The 15583-nt window shown below is 41.4% G+C and overlaps 1 protein-coding gene across 4 annotated transcripts in view; it reads left to right on the top strand.

Annotated features, from left to right (window-relative positions):
- The window catches only part of CDK6 (cyclin dependent kinase 6), a 205703-nt gene extending 190363 nt beyond the window's left edge, over positions 1 to 15340 (top strand). For 3 of the 4 annotated variants that reach the window (XM_059712312.1, XM_059712314.1, XM_059712313.1), the window contains exons 6-8: positions 4538 to 4588; positions 8958 to 9093; positions 14401 to 15340. In XM_059712312.1, the coding sequence (XP_059568295.1) occupies positions 4538 to 4588; positions 8958 to 9093; positions 14401 to 14547 (334 nt within the window). In that variant the 3' untranslated portion in view covers positions 14548 to 15340. Of the gene's footprint in view, positions 1 to 4537; positions 4589 to 8957; positions 9094 to 13864; positions 13990 to 14400 lie in introns of those variants that run through there. The other variant, XM_059712315.1, reaches the window with a different exon arrangement.
- Positions 15341 to 15583: the final 243 nt, after the last annotated feature.

Here is a 15583-nt window from a genome sequence, read left to right as displayed (position 1 = left end):
TAACAGCTAAAACATAGCTGCAGGTCAAGTGCAGGTTACAGAGGTGTTCTATAGGGTGATCTGTGACTTCCTCTTCTTCTCAGTACAATGAAAGTATTATAACTATACGGAATCTGTCATCTTCCATTCTGCATGAATCATTTCCTTTCTATAACAGACACATCAGCATACACTTCTCATCTGCTAGAAAACATACCCTGCTTCTGAATGTTGTTTTCCACTGTTTATTGAGATTGTGAGGGATAGTTATATGTTCTTTTTGTTGTTTGTTTAGAAAGCCATGTCATCTGAAACTTAGTTCCTTTGTAATTTGACCCAAGAAAATTCTCTTCACTGATAAAAGAGTTTTTAGCTAAACAACATGCAGAAGAAGAAGTTAGATTGCCAATTCAAAATTAATTAATCCTTCCTGGAAATTTTGACATTTATTCTTTTCTTTTCTTGGTGATAAAGGTGTAGGACTTGTAACAGGTGCAGAGAATATATAGTGAGCTCAGAGGAAGTCTTAAATATGACTTGGACACCCACCATATGGTGACTAATGTCCCCTTCCTTTCTTGTTCACCACATGAAAACTTTACGTTATCATCTGTGTATAACGGTGGCCAGGAACAAAGGAGATAGCTACCATGTATGAGTGTGAAAAAGTGTGTGGGTCTTTGGTTGCCACTTGCTAGTAGGTCTACTGTAAACTGGACATTTTACAGGTGAAGCAGATATGTTCAAAGAGGCTACGAGACTTCCCTAATATCCTTCAGGGAGAACTGGCTGGAAGGGGTTTGCACACCGGATGTCCATCACCAAAGTTTATGCCCTTTCCCAAGTCAACAAATATCCTAAACAAAATCAACATATTAAAGGCATGGAAAACAATAAGGCTTATAAACTCTCACAAATTCAAAAAAGCCATGGGGGAAATCCTTGCTAAAAACCCCCAATCACCATACTTGTTTTGGCATGACTGTGCCTAAGGTGATCTGAGAAGAGAATTGACTTTGCTATAGTTTGAAATGAATGCAATCTTGCTATTATATTTTGCAATAATCCCCTTTTAGTTAGGAAAAAATGCTTCTGTGTATAAATGAAAAATGTATTTCTTTCATAGAGTTTATCTTATCAGCATTAACTAGTATCAAGTATAATGGTGAAGGAAAATACTTGAGGAAAATGCTTGGAAATAACCTAAAATTCTCTTTCATAAAAACTTATAGCAATGTTAAATTTCAGGTATTTCCCCCCAAATATTGTTTATCTTGTCAAATAAATTGCTTTCAAAGGGTAGGATGGTAAAGACCTTCCAGTAGGCTCCTCTGTAGTTTATGTGAGGATTCCAAATAGAAAGAGACTCAGGGCCTTGAAAGACAGAAGGGGGGGCGGGGGTGGTGGTTAATGCAATAGAATGGAACAGCCTCAAAGAGTGAGCGTGGAGAAAATCTTCCATAGAAAAAGGAGGACCATAGTGAGGCGAAGAGAAAAGAAATGGAGGTATAAAATTAGAAGTGAGATTCATGACATTTAGATTCAACAAAGGTCTTTAGCAGATAATGTTTGTGTACCATTACCCAAGCATTTGGTTAAACTACTGGAAAGTCATTTATAGTAAGTAATTGTAGTTTTTGATATAGCAAAATGCACAAAAGTTCCTGACTTTTAAGTCTTGTCCTGTGTAATAAAAGGATTTTTAATGTGTTTCTCCAGTCAAAGCAATTGCACAGTCTTTATTTGGGAATGGTTTTTTGGTAGGTGTAATCTTTCCATTTCATTATTGAACCCCTCACCCCCTAAAAGAAAGTGTGTATATAAGGAAGAAATATTTTTTGAAACAGTAAAAATAGCCTTCAAATTTACTACTCTGGGTAGAATATCTCTATTGCTAATTTTATCTTGATATAATTAGTTAAAAAGAATTAGTGAGTGTGTCACCTGTGAGGAGGTTTATGTCTAAAACCAGACAAGATGGGATAGCTTAGTGGATTCTTTCCCTGCAATGATTTGGAAAAAATGCATGGCTTTTTATCTTTTATGAGCCTCTGTCTCGTGGTATGTAATTGAACATTCCTCTCCCGTCTTCAGTCTTCATGCAGGGCCTCTAGAAAGGTTTCCAGCAGGGGCACATTTTTAGACAGGGGGAAGAAACAGTTCAGAGTTATTTTGGACCTCCTCAGCTTGTCTCTCTCTCTCTGGCCATCTCTCTCTCAGTCTCAGTCTTTCACTGTCTTTTATCCCCCGCCCCCCAACTTGGCTCCTTCAGCCCTCTACTTCCTTCCAGCTCAGCTCTATGTCATGGTAATTACCAGCCAAGACCAACTCATGCATGTGTGTGCTTTAGCTGAATCATTCTCCCAATTATAAAATTATTCAAGGCAGTAGAATCAAACTGTTCCTCACCACTACCCAAAGAATATAGTCAGCCCTGGCCGGTTTGGCTCAGAGTATAGAGCATCGGCCTGCGGACTAAAGGGTCCCGGGTTCGATTCTGGTCAAGGGCACATGCCCAGGTTGCAGTCTCGATCCCCAATAGAGGACGTTCAGGAGGCAGCCCATCAATGATTCTCTCTCATCATTGATGTTTCTATGTCTCCCTCTTCCTTTCTCTCTGAAATCAATAAAAATATATAAAAAAAGAATATAATCAAACATTATGTTCATATTTGTCCACCTGAAGTATACCATAAATTATATGAATTAAAGGATATTTAACTCAGCTAACCTGAGGAAGGAGGAAATATTCAAAATAATATCAATGAAAGTACAACCCTTGTTTCTTCATTACATGCTGCACACAGCTCAGAGACCTGATGCAGCCAGACTTTTTCCCTCAGAGCCCTATTTCAAAACAGAATGTGTCACACGCAGCCCCTGGAGCAGTCCTACTCTCACTTCTTCATACTCCACCCTAGCACATCCTGTTGGAAGGTTTCATCCTTCCTCTGAATCCATTATACCTTTCCATGTTCCTGACCCTCTTTCATAAAACTGGCTCATACAAAATACTCAGAATTCTCAGCCAGGAAGTCAGTAGGTGGTTCTTGGAGTTTGATCACATTTGTGTCCAACTACTGGGTCAGGTGAGAATCCTGGTTCCAGTTTGGCCTCTGCCCCATTTCCATTGTCTTGTGACTGTGTATTTACATGCAAAGATCCATTCTTTAGGGGTTAATTTTAGCCAGAGTTCGGTGGTTTTATATAAGTCAAGCCAACCCCCATGTGCTACAAAGCCAAGTTATCAGACCTCAGAGTCACATGCCAGGTCTTCCTCAGGTGGCAAAAGTCGTTCTGATCTGTACGCTGAATTGCTGCCTCCACGTTTCTTGTATTCCCATAGCAGGTTTTGCTAAGTATTCACAAAAGAGTGGTTATGAGTCAGACTTTTACTTGCCGCTCTCTGTATTAAAGGTGGCCATGCTGGTGGGCCAGCTCTCATTCCTGGATGGCAAGCACCTCCGGCCCTGACAGGATGGGGGACTACATGACTTGAAAGTTCTCTGCTAAAACCTCTAGGCAGAAGTAAAAAAAAAAATGTAGCAAGCATTTGCTTAAATGCATAATGGAACCAGCAAAAAATATTAGAAATATTGTCAAGGGGCAAACACAAAAGGGAGCTGGAAACTAAAAGAGTGAGGGTGTGAGCCAGGGCTGCTGCTGAGCTTCAGGCTTGGGTTTCCGAGTCCACCCAGGAAAGAGAAGGTCTAATGCCTTTGCCCAGGAATGACATCCATTCAGACTGGTCTGCCTGGTGTGCTTCCCAAGAGCCATGGCTAATGTAGTGTGTACTTTAGATTCCTCCATGATGCTCAAAGGTAGTTTCACCCATGCCTCTGTGGATACGTCTTCATGGGGGGCGTGGGGGGCTGGCATGGTGACAAAGCTGCTCTACGAGCTCATCAGATTAAACTGGTGCTCTCTGTTCTCTCTGAGCTTGCTGACCAGGCACAGCCAGTGAAATGCTCAGTGTAGGCAATGGGGGCTGTGTGTTCACAAACACCTCTGAAGTCCAGAGTTAGGGTTTTGAACTTGTAATGTGTATCTGCCATAATATTGGGAGAAAGGAAAGTGGTACAATCAGCAACCCAGAGGTAGCTCACCACAGCATTTGGGACAAGTGGAAGGAGAGAGACTCACGAGGAAGTATTATAATTGCCTGCCTAGTGGTGAGGAAAGGGTGCTCTGAGGAGGATCTGACCAAAATCAGTCGGAAAGAACATCACATACCCCTGGTTTGAGACTAGGACAGTGACCTGCTCCACCTATCACAGAGTTAAGCGGAACTTTGCAGCCAAGGCCTGTGTGTGATGGTGGCACTGCTGTTCCAGTGACCGTGAGTAGGATTGTCGTGATTATGAAACATGGCCACCGGGCACCAGCAGTTATTCATGAGAGGTTCTTGCCGTACGTGACGTTCAAGAAATGTCTCGATTCCTTACTTCCCCACCCTTACAGAATATTTTGTTTCTTGATAAACAATGCTAATGACAACTGTGATTGAAATGAACCTGAGAAAATTCAATATGTTTAATATGTATCTTTATTCTTGTAGGCCTCTTTTTCGTGGAAGTTCAGATGTGGATCAACTAGGAAAAATCTTGGAGTAAGTAATCACTGTAATTTTACACCAGTGCCCGTAGCATTAGAACATTCACAGTGACTTTCCTCTGACGTTCACATAATGCGTTTATCTCTTGTCTTTCCTGCCCCAAGCTGCTGCTGCAGACAGTGTTACTATTTGTGTGGTGAGTGGGGACACGGTAGACCTGCTGTTTTATGCAGAGCCCGTCATGACGGGTGGCCTGACCGCTCTGCTCTGGAGGCTTGTATGTTGCTCGTGTGGATTGTTGCACTGCTCCTCTTTCTTTGCTTGGCTGACCTCCCGTTCTTTAGTTCAGGTGTGTTGCCTGCCTGGGGTCATTTCAGATGCATCCACCATCAGAAGTGGGTTGCTTGGTGGCCTGGTAACCCATCCCTGCCCACTGGGCTTCCTGTCCCCATTGAGTATCCTTTAGTCATCCAGGTTGGTTTGGCATTGTTTTCCTGGACGAAGAATGGTGTGCGACACAATCCATTTTTCTTTGGAGCACTGCGATAGGAAATGGGAATGCTAGGTTCTAATCCTGTCTGTGGCTAAATAACTGTAATCTTGAGTAAGTCATTTAACATACCTTAAAAAGAGCTTCTACGGTGCCTGCTCCGTAGTCAATGCTTTTAAAATGTTAGCTGTTTTTATCATTCGTTATTAATTGTTTAACCATTTTGTTCCTCAACTTCTTTACCTGAGAAATGAAACTTTGGGCTTAAATTTTCTTTACGTTCCTTTCTTGTGCTTCAATTCCTTGGTTCCAGTTGTCTGTTACATAGCTCCTCGCTGATTTGCAGAGTTCCAGTCATGTCTGCATGTGTGCATGTGAGGGTATGGATGCTTTCATGTATCTAGAATGTAAAAGGGGGGGGCGCTTTTCTTCTCACAAAGCATGCAGTATGGCATCCTTTGGGGATTTGTGCATTTGCCAAGTCCCATCAAAATTGGGGTGGAGTAGAAAGAAAGTGGAGTTGTAGAACACATAAAAAAGCCCTGATCATTGGTCTTGGACATTTTCTAAGAATCCTGGTGATTTTTATGATATTTGTTGCCTGTAAAACTGGGGAGAAGTACCCCTGGAGACAAGGATTCTATTTTAACCCCATCTATCCAAGCATGACTGCTGAAAACAGTTGGAACACAACCGGAACCTGACTTTGTTCTTTGGGTAACTGGAAACAGCTCCCGTAGACATCTGTTAGCACCAGTGCCACTGCTGAGTCAGGACCCGGTGGCTTTGAGGTCTGAAAAACATTTGCTCGTTTTATTGTCGGTGGCTGCCTGGGTCCAAGGCAACTGCCACAGCTGCTGCTCCTACTGCTGCTTCTGAACACTTTGTACGATGGGTGGTTCTGGACAGAACTGGCTTCTGAATGTCCAGTTCTTTGTCATTGAGTGATGAACTCCATCTACTCTTCCCATCACTGTTGAATATAGTTGGTGTGTATGTGATTTTTAAGAGGGACGTGGGAAAGTCAGACCCTCTGTGGGAAGGAAAGCGGCTTGCCAGGCAGTGAAGCCCTTCACCTGCTTTCCCTGCTGACACCACCTGGACACCTGGGCTACCGCCAGCACTGGTGTCTGCGATCTTGTTAACATTGTTGGTGCCCCTGAGTAGAACGTAGCCAGTGAGATGGACCAGGAGCAACCTTTGCTCAGCCTGTTTGACTTGCTTCCAAGGGAAAGTCGGTTCCACCTTTGGCAAAGGCCTGAGATCCTAGGTTGCAAGCAGAAAGAAGCCATGAAGTCCTACATGTTCTATGCTCTTAGATTATACTTCTTGGTTGTTTCCTCTAACTGCAGTTATTACTTTGGCGTAGAGAAAAGGGACAATACTGCACCCTAGTGCCACTTCTCAAGTACTTGAAAAATGATTTCTGTCCCCACCTTCACTGCCAGTTATAGGTTTTGTGCTCTGTCATTCTTTCTGGTACAAATGTCAACTTTTAAGGCTTATATTCAGCTGTCCAAATACTGAAATTTGATGCAGGCACTTTTTAATGGGCCTATCAGAATTTCACCACGCTCACATATGGGCCATAAAAGCTCATACTGTATGAAACTGAATTGTGTTTAAAGAAAGTTATATTCACATTCTCTTTAAGGGGGGAAAAATGTTGGTGTTTAGGAAGATTTATACTTTCAAAGAACAGCAAGTACTTTGAAAGTGAAACTGAATGCTTTTCGCCTGTGGCATTTTGGAGCATTTTTAAGACCAGAGTCATCGTTAACTAGAACCAAAATATTGGGTTTGGAATGAGGAGAATTGGGTTCACTCCAGGCTCTGTGGCTAAACTCACTATGTGTGGCTTTAGCAGTCTATTTCATTCCTGTAACTCAGTTTCCCCATCTATTAAACAGAAATAGTAATACCTGAATAGTAGTGGTAATACGTGTCATGGGAGGTTGTTAGAGGGATCAGGGGAAGTGATAGACTTACAAACACTTTTAAAAGTTATTTATGTAAACATGTATATAATTATATACCACATATACATACAGAGTCCCTATTTTTCGGAGGGCTTTTGGCATTCAGCTGCCCATATTGCCAGATTTAACTCAATATAAATATATTGAAAGCTGCAAATAAAAAGATTTTAAATTATTACTAATAGTTGTTGTAACCAGTTTCTAGGTAACTAACTGGTGATGGTATGCAAATATATTAATATAAAAAATGGCTAAAAAATAAAAATGAATGAAAGAAAAATGTTGAAGTTCTTTAATAAGCATTCTTCTTTTCTTCCTCTCCCATTCTCATACATTTTTATTTTCTTTAATAATTTGTAGTGAGGTTTTTTTCCTTCTTTGTACTCTTATTCTAGATCTTGCTATTAAGCAGATTTTGTACAGTTGCCATTTCCATTCATTTGTTCCAGTAACTATGTCCCTGACTCTGTCTTTATCTGCCTCGATAACATGGCTCTCCCAGCATATCCTACAGAGGCAGGATTGTCTTTGCCCAGACGCCCGCCGTTGGGTACAGTTATGACACACTGTCTGCTCTCCCCAGGGGAGGTCTAGGACCTGGGCTTCGTTTAGGTGAGAGAAGGGGAACAAAGCCCTATAGAGATCCTATGACATTTAGCACACATCTTCCTGAAACTTGGAAATCCATTCAGGAGAACTCACCCCTCTAAGCCTTAGTCCCCGCGAGGGCAGACCAAGAAGACCCTAATGCAGGCAGGCCAGCAGCATTTCTAACTGTAGTTTAAATCATTTGTCAGTATTTGAATAGTCATAGATTCTGTTCACTAAATTATAATTTTTTAGTTTAGAATTAATCAGTCTATGTGAGACATAAGTTTTTGCATCCCCTGATTTCCTTTGTTCAAATCTACTTCACTGCCTATACAAATGCTATAAATAAGATCTACATAATGTATATTATGTTGTTTAAAGCCACTGATCTACAATATTTCTGAAGAACCTTAAATTATGTGTTGCTAGAACTCAAGCAGTTCATATGTTAAGGTGGTAGTGCCAACACATTTTAGATTAATGTTCCCTCTTATAGATAATAATAATGGGTAATGTATTGATGTTGACAAGTACTCATTGTATAAAAAAGACACTGAAATTCATAGAAGTTAAGCAATTTCTTCTTACCTATCCATAAGTGGCAGGTGTAGAATTTGAACCTAGATCTGCCTGTTTCCAAAGCCTGTGTTGTTTTTACATTATTTGATGCTCTGTCCACATTTCTGGACTCAGAATCATTTTCAGGGAAAACATAAATGAATACTGTTTTTATTTATTTGCTCACTTTGGAATACCTTGAAATAGTTATACAATAAAAACATATAAATTAATTTTGATATTAAATTATAAAATAGTGTTTGCATAACACAGGACGAACATACCTTTCAGCCTCTTCTTTTTGTCTGATTCTAATGGATGTAGTTGGGGAATTAATCTTTAACCAAGATTATGTGTTAAGAAATGATGTTACATGAGCATCATAAAAGCAGGTCAATACCAAAGTTCTTGATCAGAACACAAAAAGCAATCTTAGGCATAAAGGAAAATGTTCTGTGGCCATGTGGGTCTACTTTTAATACATAGGTCCTGCCCTGTCAGTATGTCAGGGCTTATTGGTAATAGAATATTTTCCATTTCTTCATTATCTCTTCTGTTTACTGTCTGCTTCCAGAGGAATCTCTTATTTTACAATTCTCCTGTGAGATTACCCTCTACCCATGATCAGCGTATTGCAGCTGGACAGAGAGAAATGAGCATCCTGCCAGTCATACAAGTGAGGGGCTCCGGGGCTCTGTGCCCCCTGTGCCTGCCCTTTAGACTTTACCTTCGTCTAGAATTTGGTATGAAAATAGCTTCTGCGTAGCAGCTAATGCTGATGTTCACATGTGGTTTTCTTTTGTAGCGTAATTGGACTCCCAGGAGAAGAGGACTGGCCTAGAGATGTGGCCCTTCCCAGGCAGGCTTTTCACTCAAAATCTCCTCAACCTATTGAGAATTTTGTAAGCGACATTGATGAACAAGGCAAAGACCTACTTCTGGTAAGTTCAGGCGAAGCAGAGTTGATCTGCACTGTGCTGATGAGAGACTTGCCCTGTCCTCTCTAGGTGGTGGGAACGGCATCAGTTCAGCATCACGTGCCACAACCTCACGAGGCATGAGCTGCAATCTCTCTGCAGCTCTCCTTCCCACACCTAGACCGGAAGGAGTCAGTGCTCCCATCCCCTAGTGTATTCTGAACTTCAAATATAGACGTAAGAGTCTATAGGTCTTAGTAGAAATGTTGTGCTTCAGCTCTGTGTAGGCACAGCCAGTGGTTGGCATGTCTGCTGAGCCATTGATTTTCCCAGTAGGAACTCACTCCATCTTTCCCTGATGGTGGCTCATTTTCTGATGCTTACGCAATGGTTCCCTCCACTGCCAAATTACGAATAAGGACAGCTAAACTTCCTCCCCACTGTTTATTCCTACGGCCTGTATCCTTTGAAATAAATTAATTAGAAGTCAGAATATTTGCCTAGACAAAGTCTCACAAGATATACAGACTTGCTGACTCATCTGCTATTTAGGAAAATTTTTGCTTGACTTCAAGAACACAGGCAAGTACTGACATTACCTTAAGAAAAGGGGGTTTGATGGGCTGTTTCATGTGGCCTGGAAATGGGAAGCCATTCAGAGTATAAGTGCTCTCTGTCCTGTGCATCACCTGCTCTTGGCACCTCTGCTTTTCTCTACCCCAAATGCCTTTTCTCCACCTCATTGATACTTTTCAGTTGCACTGTCTGGTCCTTTGACTATCAGAACTTCAAATAACTCAAGGATTCTTCCACCGCTAACCCCCACTGCTAGCATTTGCCCTGTCAGTATTTCCTACATCAGATTCCGAAAAGGAAGAAAGAATCTTACTGACATACCTTACCTTTTTGCCAGGCTGCTGGTCCCGTCAGCTGTGCTGGGAAGGGGTAGGGATTGTGGTGTATAAAATATGGCCACCATAGGCTTTCCTTTTCAGCAGGAACTTTGAATGACAGACAGTGTCACCTGCTCATTTAGGGTGCCCCCCTAGCAGTGGTGGCTTTCAAAGTCAGACAACACACTAGTACTAGACTGGGAAAGTAGCAGGAGACAAAGAAGAAAAATGAACAAAGACACGGACCAAAGAGAGAAGGGAGAAGCAAGTTGAGGAATAAGAAGCAGAACTAGTGACATTGGGACTAGGAGAAACTTAGGCAGAAAGCATAATATCCACAGGCGTTCAGGGAAAGGACAGCCCGAAACCACACAGCTCAGAACTGGCTGAAGCTGCTGGGGGCACTCAGGCTCGAACTAGAAAGCAGAAGATGGGCCACTTGGTGCAAGATAGGCAGCCGTGCCCACAGCAACACCCATTGCCTCTATTAGAAATCATTTACTAAGGAAAAGTGAAGACTGGGTTAGAAAGTTGGTGTTATTTAAGAAACGGTTAACATCTGGAAGTTTAGCATGTTAAATTATTCTTCATTTTCATCTGGAAAAAAAAGGTTGACTTTATATCATGCCTCAGTCATATATGTATGGACATGTATACAACAACATTTATAAATGCTCTTATATACATACAAGGGTGGGCAAAAACACGTTTGAGTAGTGAGTGACATTCTTTTGAGTTAGTAAAGCTATTGTCATCATAACCTGCATGTCTTTTTCCATATGAGCAACTGTAGACCTACTTTTGCCCACCCCTGTATATAAGACAATGCAGGGGGAAATTATTTTTATTTTATTTTTATTTTTTAAAATATATATTTTATTGATTTTTTACAGAGAGGAAGGGAGAGGGATAGTCAGAAAATTCGATGAGAGAGAAGCATCGATCAGCTGCCTCCTGCACACCCCCCACCGGGGATGTGCCTGCAACTAAGGTACATGCCCTTGACCTGAATTGAACCTGGGACCCTTCAGTCCGCAGGCCAACGCTCTATCCAGTGAGCCAAACCAGTCAGGGCAAGTGAAATTATTTTTAACAACTCAAATCGAAACATCTTTTCGAGTTTTGTCCCCTTGGTTATGGTTAACTTGGGAGGCTAAATACTTATTCCAAATATGATGGTTTTGCTGAAAAATAAATGTTAAAGTTCCTGCTATCTAACTGTTTTCAGAGCCTGAGGTACTTTTTTTTTTTTTTTTGTCATTGTATTTAGTCTGCTTTTGCTGTATAACAAATAACAAAACAAAAAAATACTAGCATATAACAGTGAGCATTTCTTCCTTGCAGATTGGCAAAGGCAGCTCTCCTCCTGCCTTCAGGTTGAGTACAGGCCCTTCCATGAGCCTTATTCTGGGGCCCAGGCCAGAGAGGCTTCAGCTCCTTGGAGCATGTTTTTCTCCTGGGAGAAGGCAGATGCTCCCAAAAGGGCAAGCAGAAGCATGAGAAGGCCCTGAAGGCCTAGGCTCAGAAAGCCTCCCTGCTCCTTCTGTCCTCATCCCACTGGCCAGAGCAAGGTCCATGGCCAAGGCCAACCTTGGGAGAGGAAAGAATGCTCTCGCCGTGGAGGGAGGGAAGGGAAGAAAGGGAATATATGCTGGAAAAGTGCAGATCCTCTTAAGTAAGTTGTAATTTCAAACACTCATTTTACAAGTCGGTGTTTTGAGGAAGTAAATTAAATGCTCTTGCAGAAACAATATTATGAGATGAGATTTTTTTTAATACTCAAGCCAGCCAGTTGTGCCATTTGGGGTAGAGCAATAATAGATCTTAGCCATCTTTCCCAACACTATTTCTATAGGACATAATGTATTAAGACTTGAGATTCTCACACACCCCCACATGAGGCTAAGGAATTCTCCTCCTCTCTCCCCTCTTTCCAGCTCTAAGCCATCCGTATAACTGTGGGAACAGGGCTTCCTCCCAGAGAAGCCTCTAGGGACATCTCTGTATCTTGAACACATTCCCACAACTTTTTTTAAAATGTATTTTTATTGATTTCAGAGAGGAAGGGAGAGGCGGGGAGAGATAGAAACATCACTGATTGGCTGCCTCCTGCACAACCCACACTGGAGATCGAGCCCACAACCCGGGCATGTGCCCTGACCGAGACTCGCACTGTGACTTCTTGATTCATAGGTTGATGCTCAACCATTGAGCCACACCGGCTGGGCTCCACAATTTTTTATTTCTTCTTTTCTATGTTCTGGGGATTAAACTGGCTGCTTCTTTTTCTAATGCCACTACCTAACTTTCTTCTTCTTAGACTCTGGAAAGAGAGAACTGTCTCAAGAATTTTGCCCCTACTCTCCTGTCCTTTGGGAATTCGTCCCTTCCTTGTAAAGCTTTTCTCAAAATGCTTGTTGCCATTAGAGACCGTAGAACCGTTCATGAACAAGCTCCTTCCTCTGCTTGGCCTTTTGCTCTTGGTTTTCAGAAGGAAGACACTGTGAGGAGGCTAGTACCCATGGACTGGTAGGGAGCTCAGGATAAGCAAGATTTCTGGGGACTCAAAAATTCGCCTGAAGTTATATGTAGTATTTTCTACGTGTACATGTTTTCCTATGTCAATCACGTTTAACAGAGCTCCTGAAGAGCAGAAACCCAGATTAAACGGAAGTGGTCTTCATAGCCATAATAACGTTAAGTCTTTAGAGTACATAGAAGACTCAAATACATAGACATGTCAGATACCCAGCTCACTGCAGTGCATCTTGCCTCACAAAGATGGAAAAGCTGTTATAGCTTCCCTGCGACTTGTGAACTCCCAGGGCAATGCTTGCCACCTGCTGGGTACTCCTGCAGTGTTGGTGGAAGGAAAAGTGTGGACTTGAAGAACAAGATTGCTTGGGGTTGGATTGGAAATGGACTGAGATTAGGAAACTTTTCTGGCTAATTGATTAGGAATTAACAGTTTGGGATGGAGATCTCTGCTCCACGGTACACCTTCTCCTCCTCTCACCTTCTACCTGCACTTTGAGTTCACAGCCTGGAATAGAGTTTAGAGACTTGAATTGAATCTAACGGATTCCTTCTGGGGATGCTGCTAGCCCATATGGCACTTTGATGTGAATTAGAAGGAAGGCATCCCTCTGCTGGTGTAGCCCTGGGGCAGGGTGCATGGCTGGCTAGTAGACTAGGATAATTAGCATCTAGATTTTAGCCTGACATGCCTCCTCCTTAACAGAGAAAGCCTTTATTTCCTGGCTTGACATGTGTTTGTTTTTTGTTGTTATTTTGTATTTTATTTTAGGAATTTGTCAGAAACTGTTTTGGTTTGGAGAGCAGTTCACTAATTATCCTTAACACTTGAACAACACCTTGCCATTCTCTGCTCATTGACAAACCTTGTAGGAAGACTTCAGAGATAGGGTGAAGTCTCTAACTATGGCACAAAGTTTGCTAGCATTAGAAAAATCACTACCTAAAGAAAATGACATGCCTACTACAATAATAATAATAATAATAATAATAATAATAATAATTAATAATATATTTTAAAGGACCTGGGTGGGTTATAGAGAAATTCTGGGTAGTGACAATCCACAGGCAACCCAAAAGGTGTTGCCTTTTTCTGAGGGGCAGTTTATACATTAAGGATATATATAAAATGAGAGCTGTCTACAGCAAGCATGTCAAACTCGCGGCCCACAGGCCGCATACAGCCCACAACGAATACTTTTGCGGCCCAGCCAATATAATGGCATGTAAGGAACGTTTTAATAAAAATTTCATAACTTAATTTTTACAATATCGTGTTATACTTTATTATGATTAACAAACTACAATGTTCACTAATGACTGATTATTATAATCGTTTTGCATTCATTTATTTCCCTTACGCGCAGGTGCACCATTTCTCTCCACTAATACTACCAGCAAATATTTTAGCAGCCGATTGCCACGTCATTAGTCTGTACTGACTTGTTTAGTGTGTGCAACAGGAAATATTTCACTTTCGGAGAAAAGAAACATAGGTTTATTTGCATTATGCTTATTAATTTGTGCAGTTATTTTGTGGTAAGTTAATGTTCAAGAAAAAATACTAATTTTTATTAAAATGTTCTATTATTTTATGTTAACGATTACTCATTTCAGCCCTTTGTATTCAGCATGTCTCTATCGAAATAAACCTACGTTTCTATGAAAATTGAAGCTTTTGTTTTTTTGCGGCCCACATAAACGTAAACCTTGTTTATTTGGCCCATGTTAGTCTTTGAGTTTGACATGCTTGGTCTACAGTTTACTTCGTGTCCCTTGAAATAGATATTCATTCTCATTAGAGACGCAAATAATTCATGGTAGTGAAGATGTAACTACCCGAGCACATTTTTTTAAAGGGACATGTTTCATGTTAATCGATTTTTTTTTTTCTTTATCACAGAAGTGCTTGACATTTAATCCAGCCAAAAGAATATCTGCCTACGGTGCCCTGTCTCACCCATACTTCCACGACCTGGAGAGGCGCAAGGAGAGCCTGGATTCCCACCTGCCGCCCAGCCAGAACAACTCGGAGATGAATATAGCCTGAGCTCCCAGCCGCTGCCTCCAGCGGATCTCCTGGAGAACACCTTTGGTGTCTGATGGGTCCCCCTGCGTCAGCCCCTGCAGAGCTGCGGAAGATCACCGGCTGGGGACCTTCTAGCTGCCGTCTTCTGGGTGGACTCTGCTTCTCCGAGGAAACGGCTTAGTTTACTATTTGAAATCAATGCAAGAGTGATTGCAGCTTTATGTTCGTTCGTTGTGTGTTTGTCTGTCTGTCTGTGTCAAAAACATGGAAAAATTCCAGAAGAGAAGCTGCTGACCAATCATGCTGCCATTTCATTTTTCTAACCTTGAGTGCTGCCAGAGTAAAATGAGCAATCCAGGCACAGCTGATTGTGACCGATCTCCCTGCAGCTGCCGGGCCTGATTTGGTACTTTTGAGTGAACATGTTGAGTGAGTGTGTGTGTGATTTTTGATCTCTTAAAGTGTTACTCTCTGTAAACGACGAGAATAATTGAATTCTGGGGATTCAAAGTGACCAGTACGTAACAGGCATCTGTGGACCAAAGGTGGTTCACCAGGATGGGCTCCTGAAATTAGAGAGTTGAGCCTATGTCCTCAGAATTTCTCTTCTGGCCACAAGTAGTAAATTTGTTAGTAGTGAAATGTTCACTGTCTAGATGAAGTTTTAGACACACATCCAAGAGGAAAAAAAATTCTAGTATCTTTAAGAGACCTATTTTTTAAAGCACACATTTCATTTACTCTTCCAAAAGCTGGATTTATTCATTCTAAGTACATTTTAACCTGTATAAAATGCTTTATTGTTTCCTCTTTTTTTAAATGCCCTATAAGCTTTTTTCTTACTTGCTTTGGTTTTAGAGAATGCACCTCAAATAGGTCCAAAACATAGAGAAAGCCTTTATTTCCTGGTTTGAAATGTATTTCCTTTTTGGTTCTTTCGTTGTTGTTGTTGTTGTTGTTGTTGTGGATTTTAGGAAATTGTCAGAAACTGTTTCCTCGTTTGGTTTTAGAGAGTAGTTCTCTGACTAGAGACAGGAATGCCATTTGAGCTTTCCCA

This window comes from Myotis daubentonii, chromosome 10 (genome assembly GCF_963259705.1).
Source record: "Myotis daubentonii chromosome 10, mMyoDau2.1, whole genome shotgun sequence".
Lineage (NCBI taxonomy): Eukaryota > Metazoa > Chordata > Mammalia > Chiroptera > Vespertilionidae > Myotis > Myotis daubentonii.
Note: the sequence above shows the minus strand (reverse complement) of the source record. Positions and strands in the feature narration are given on the sequence as shown.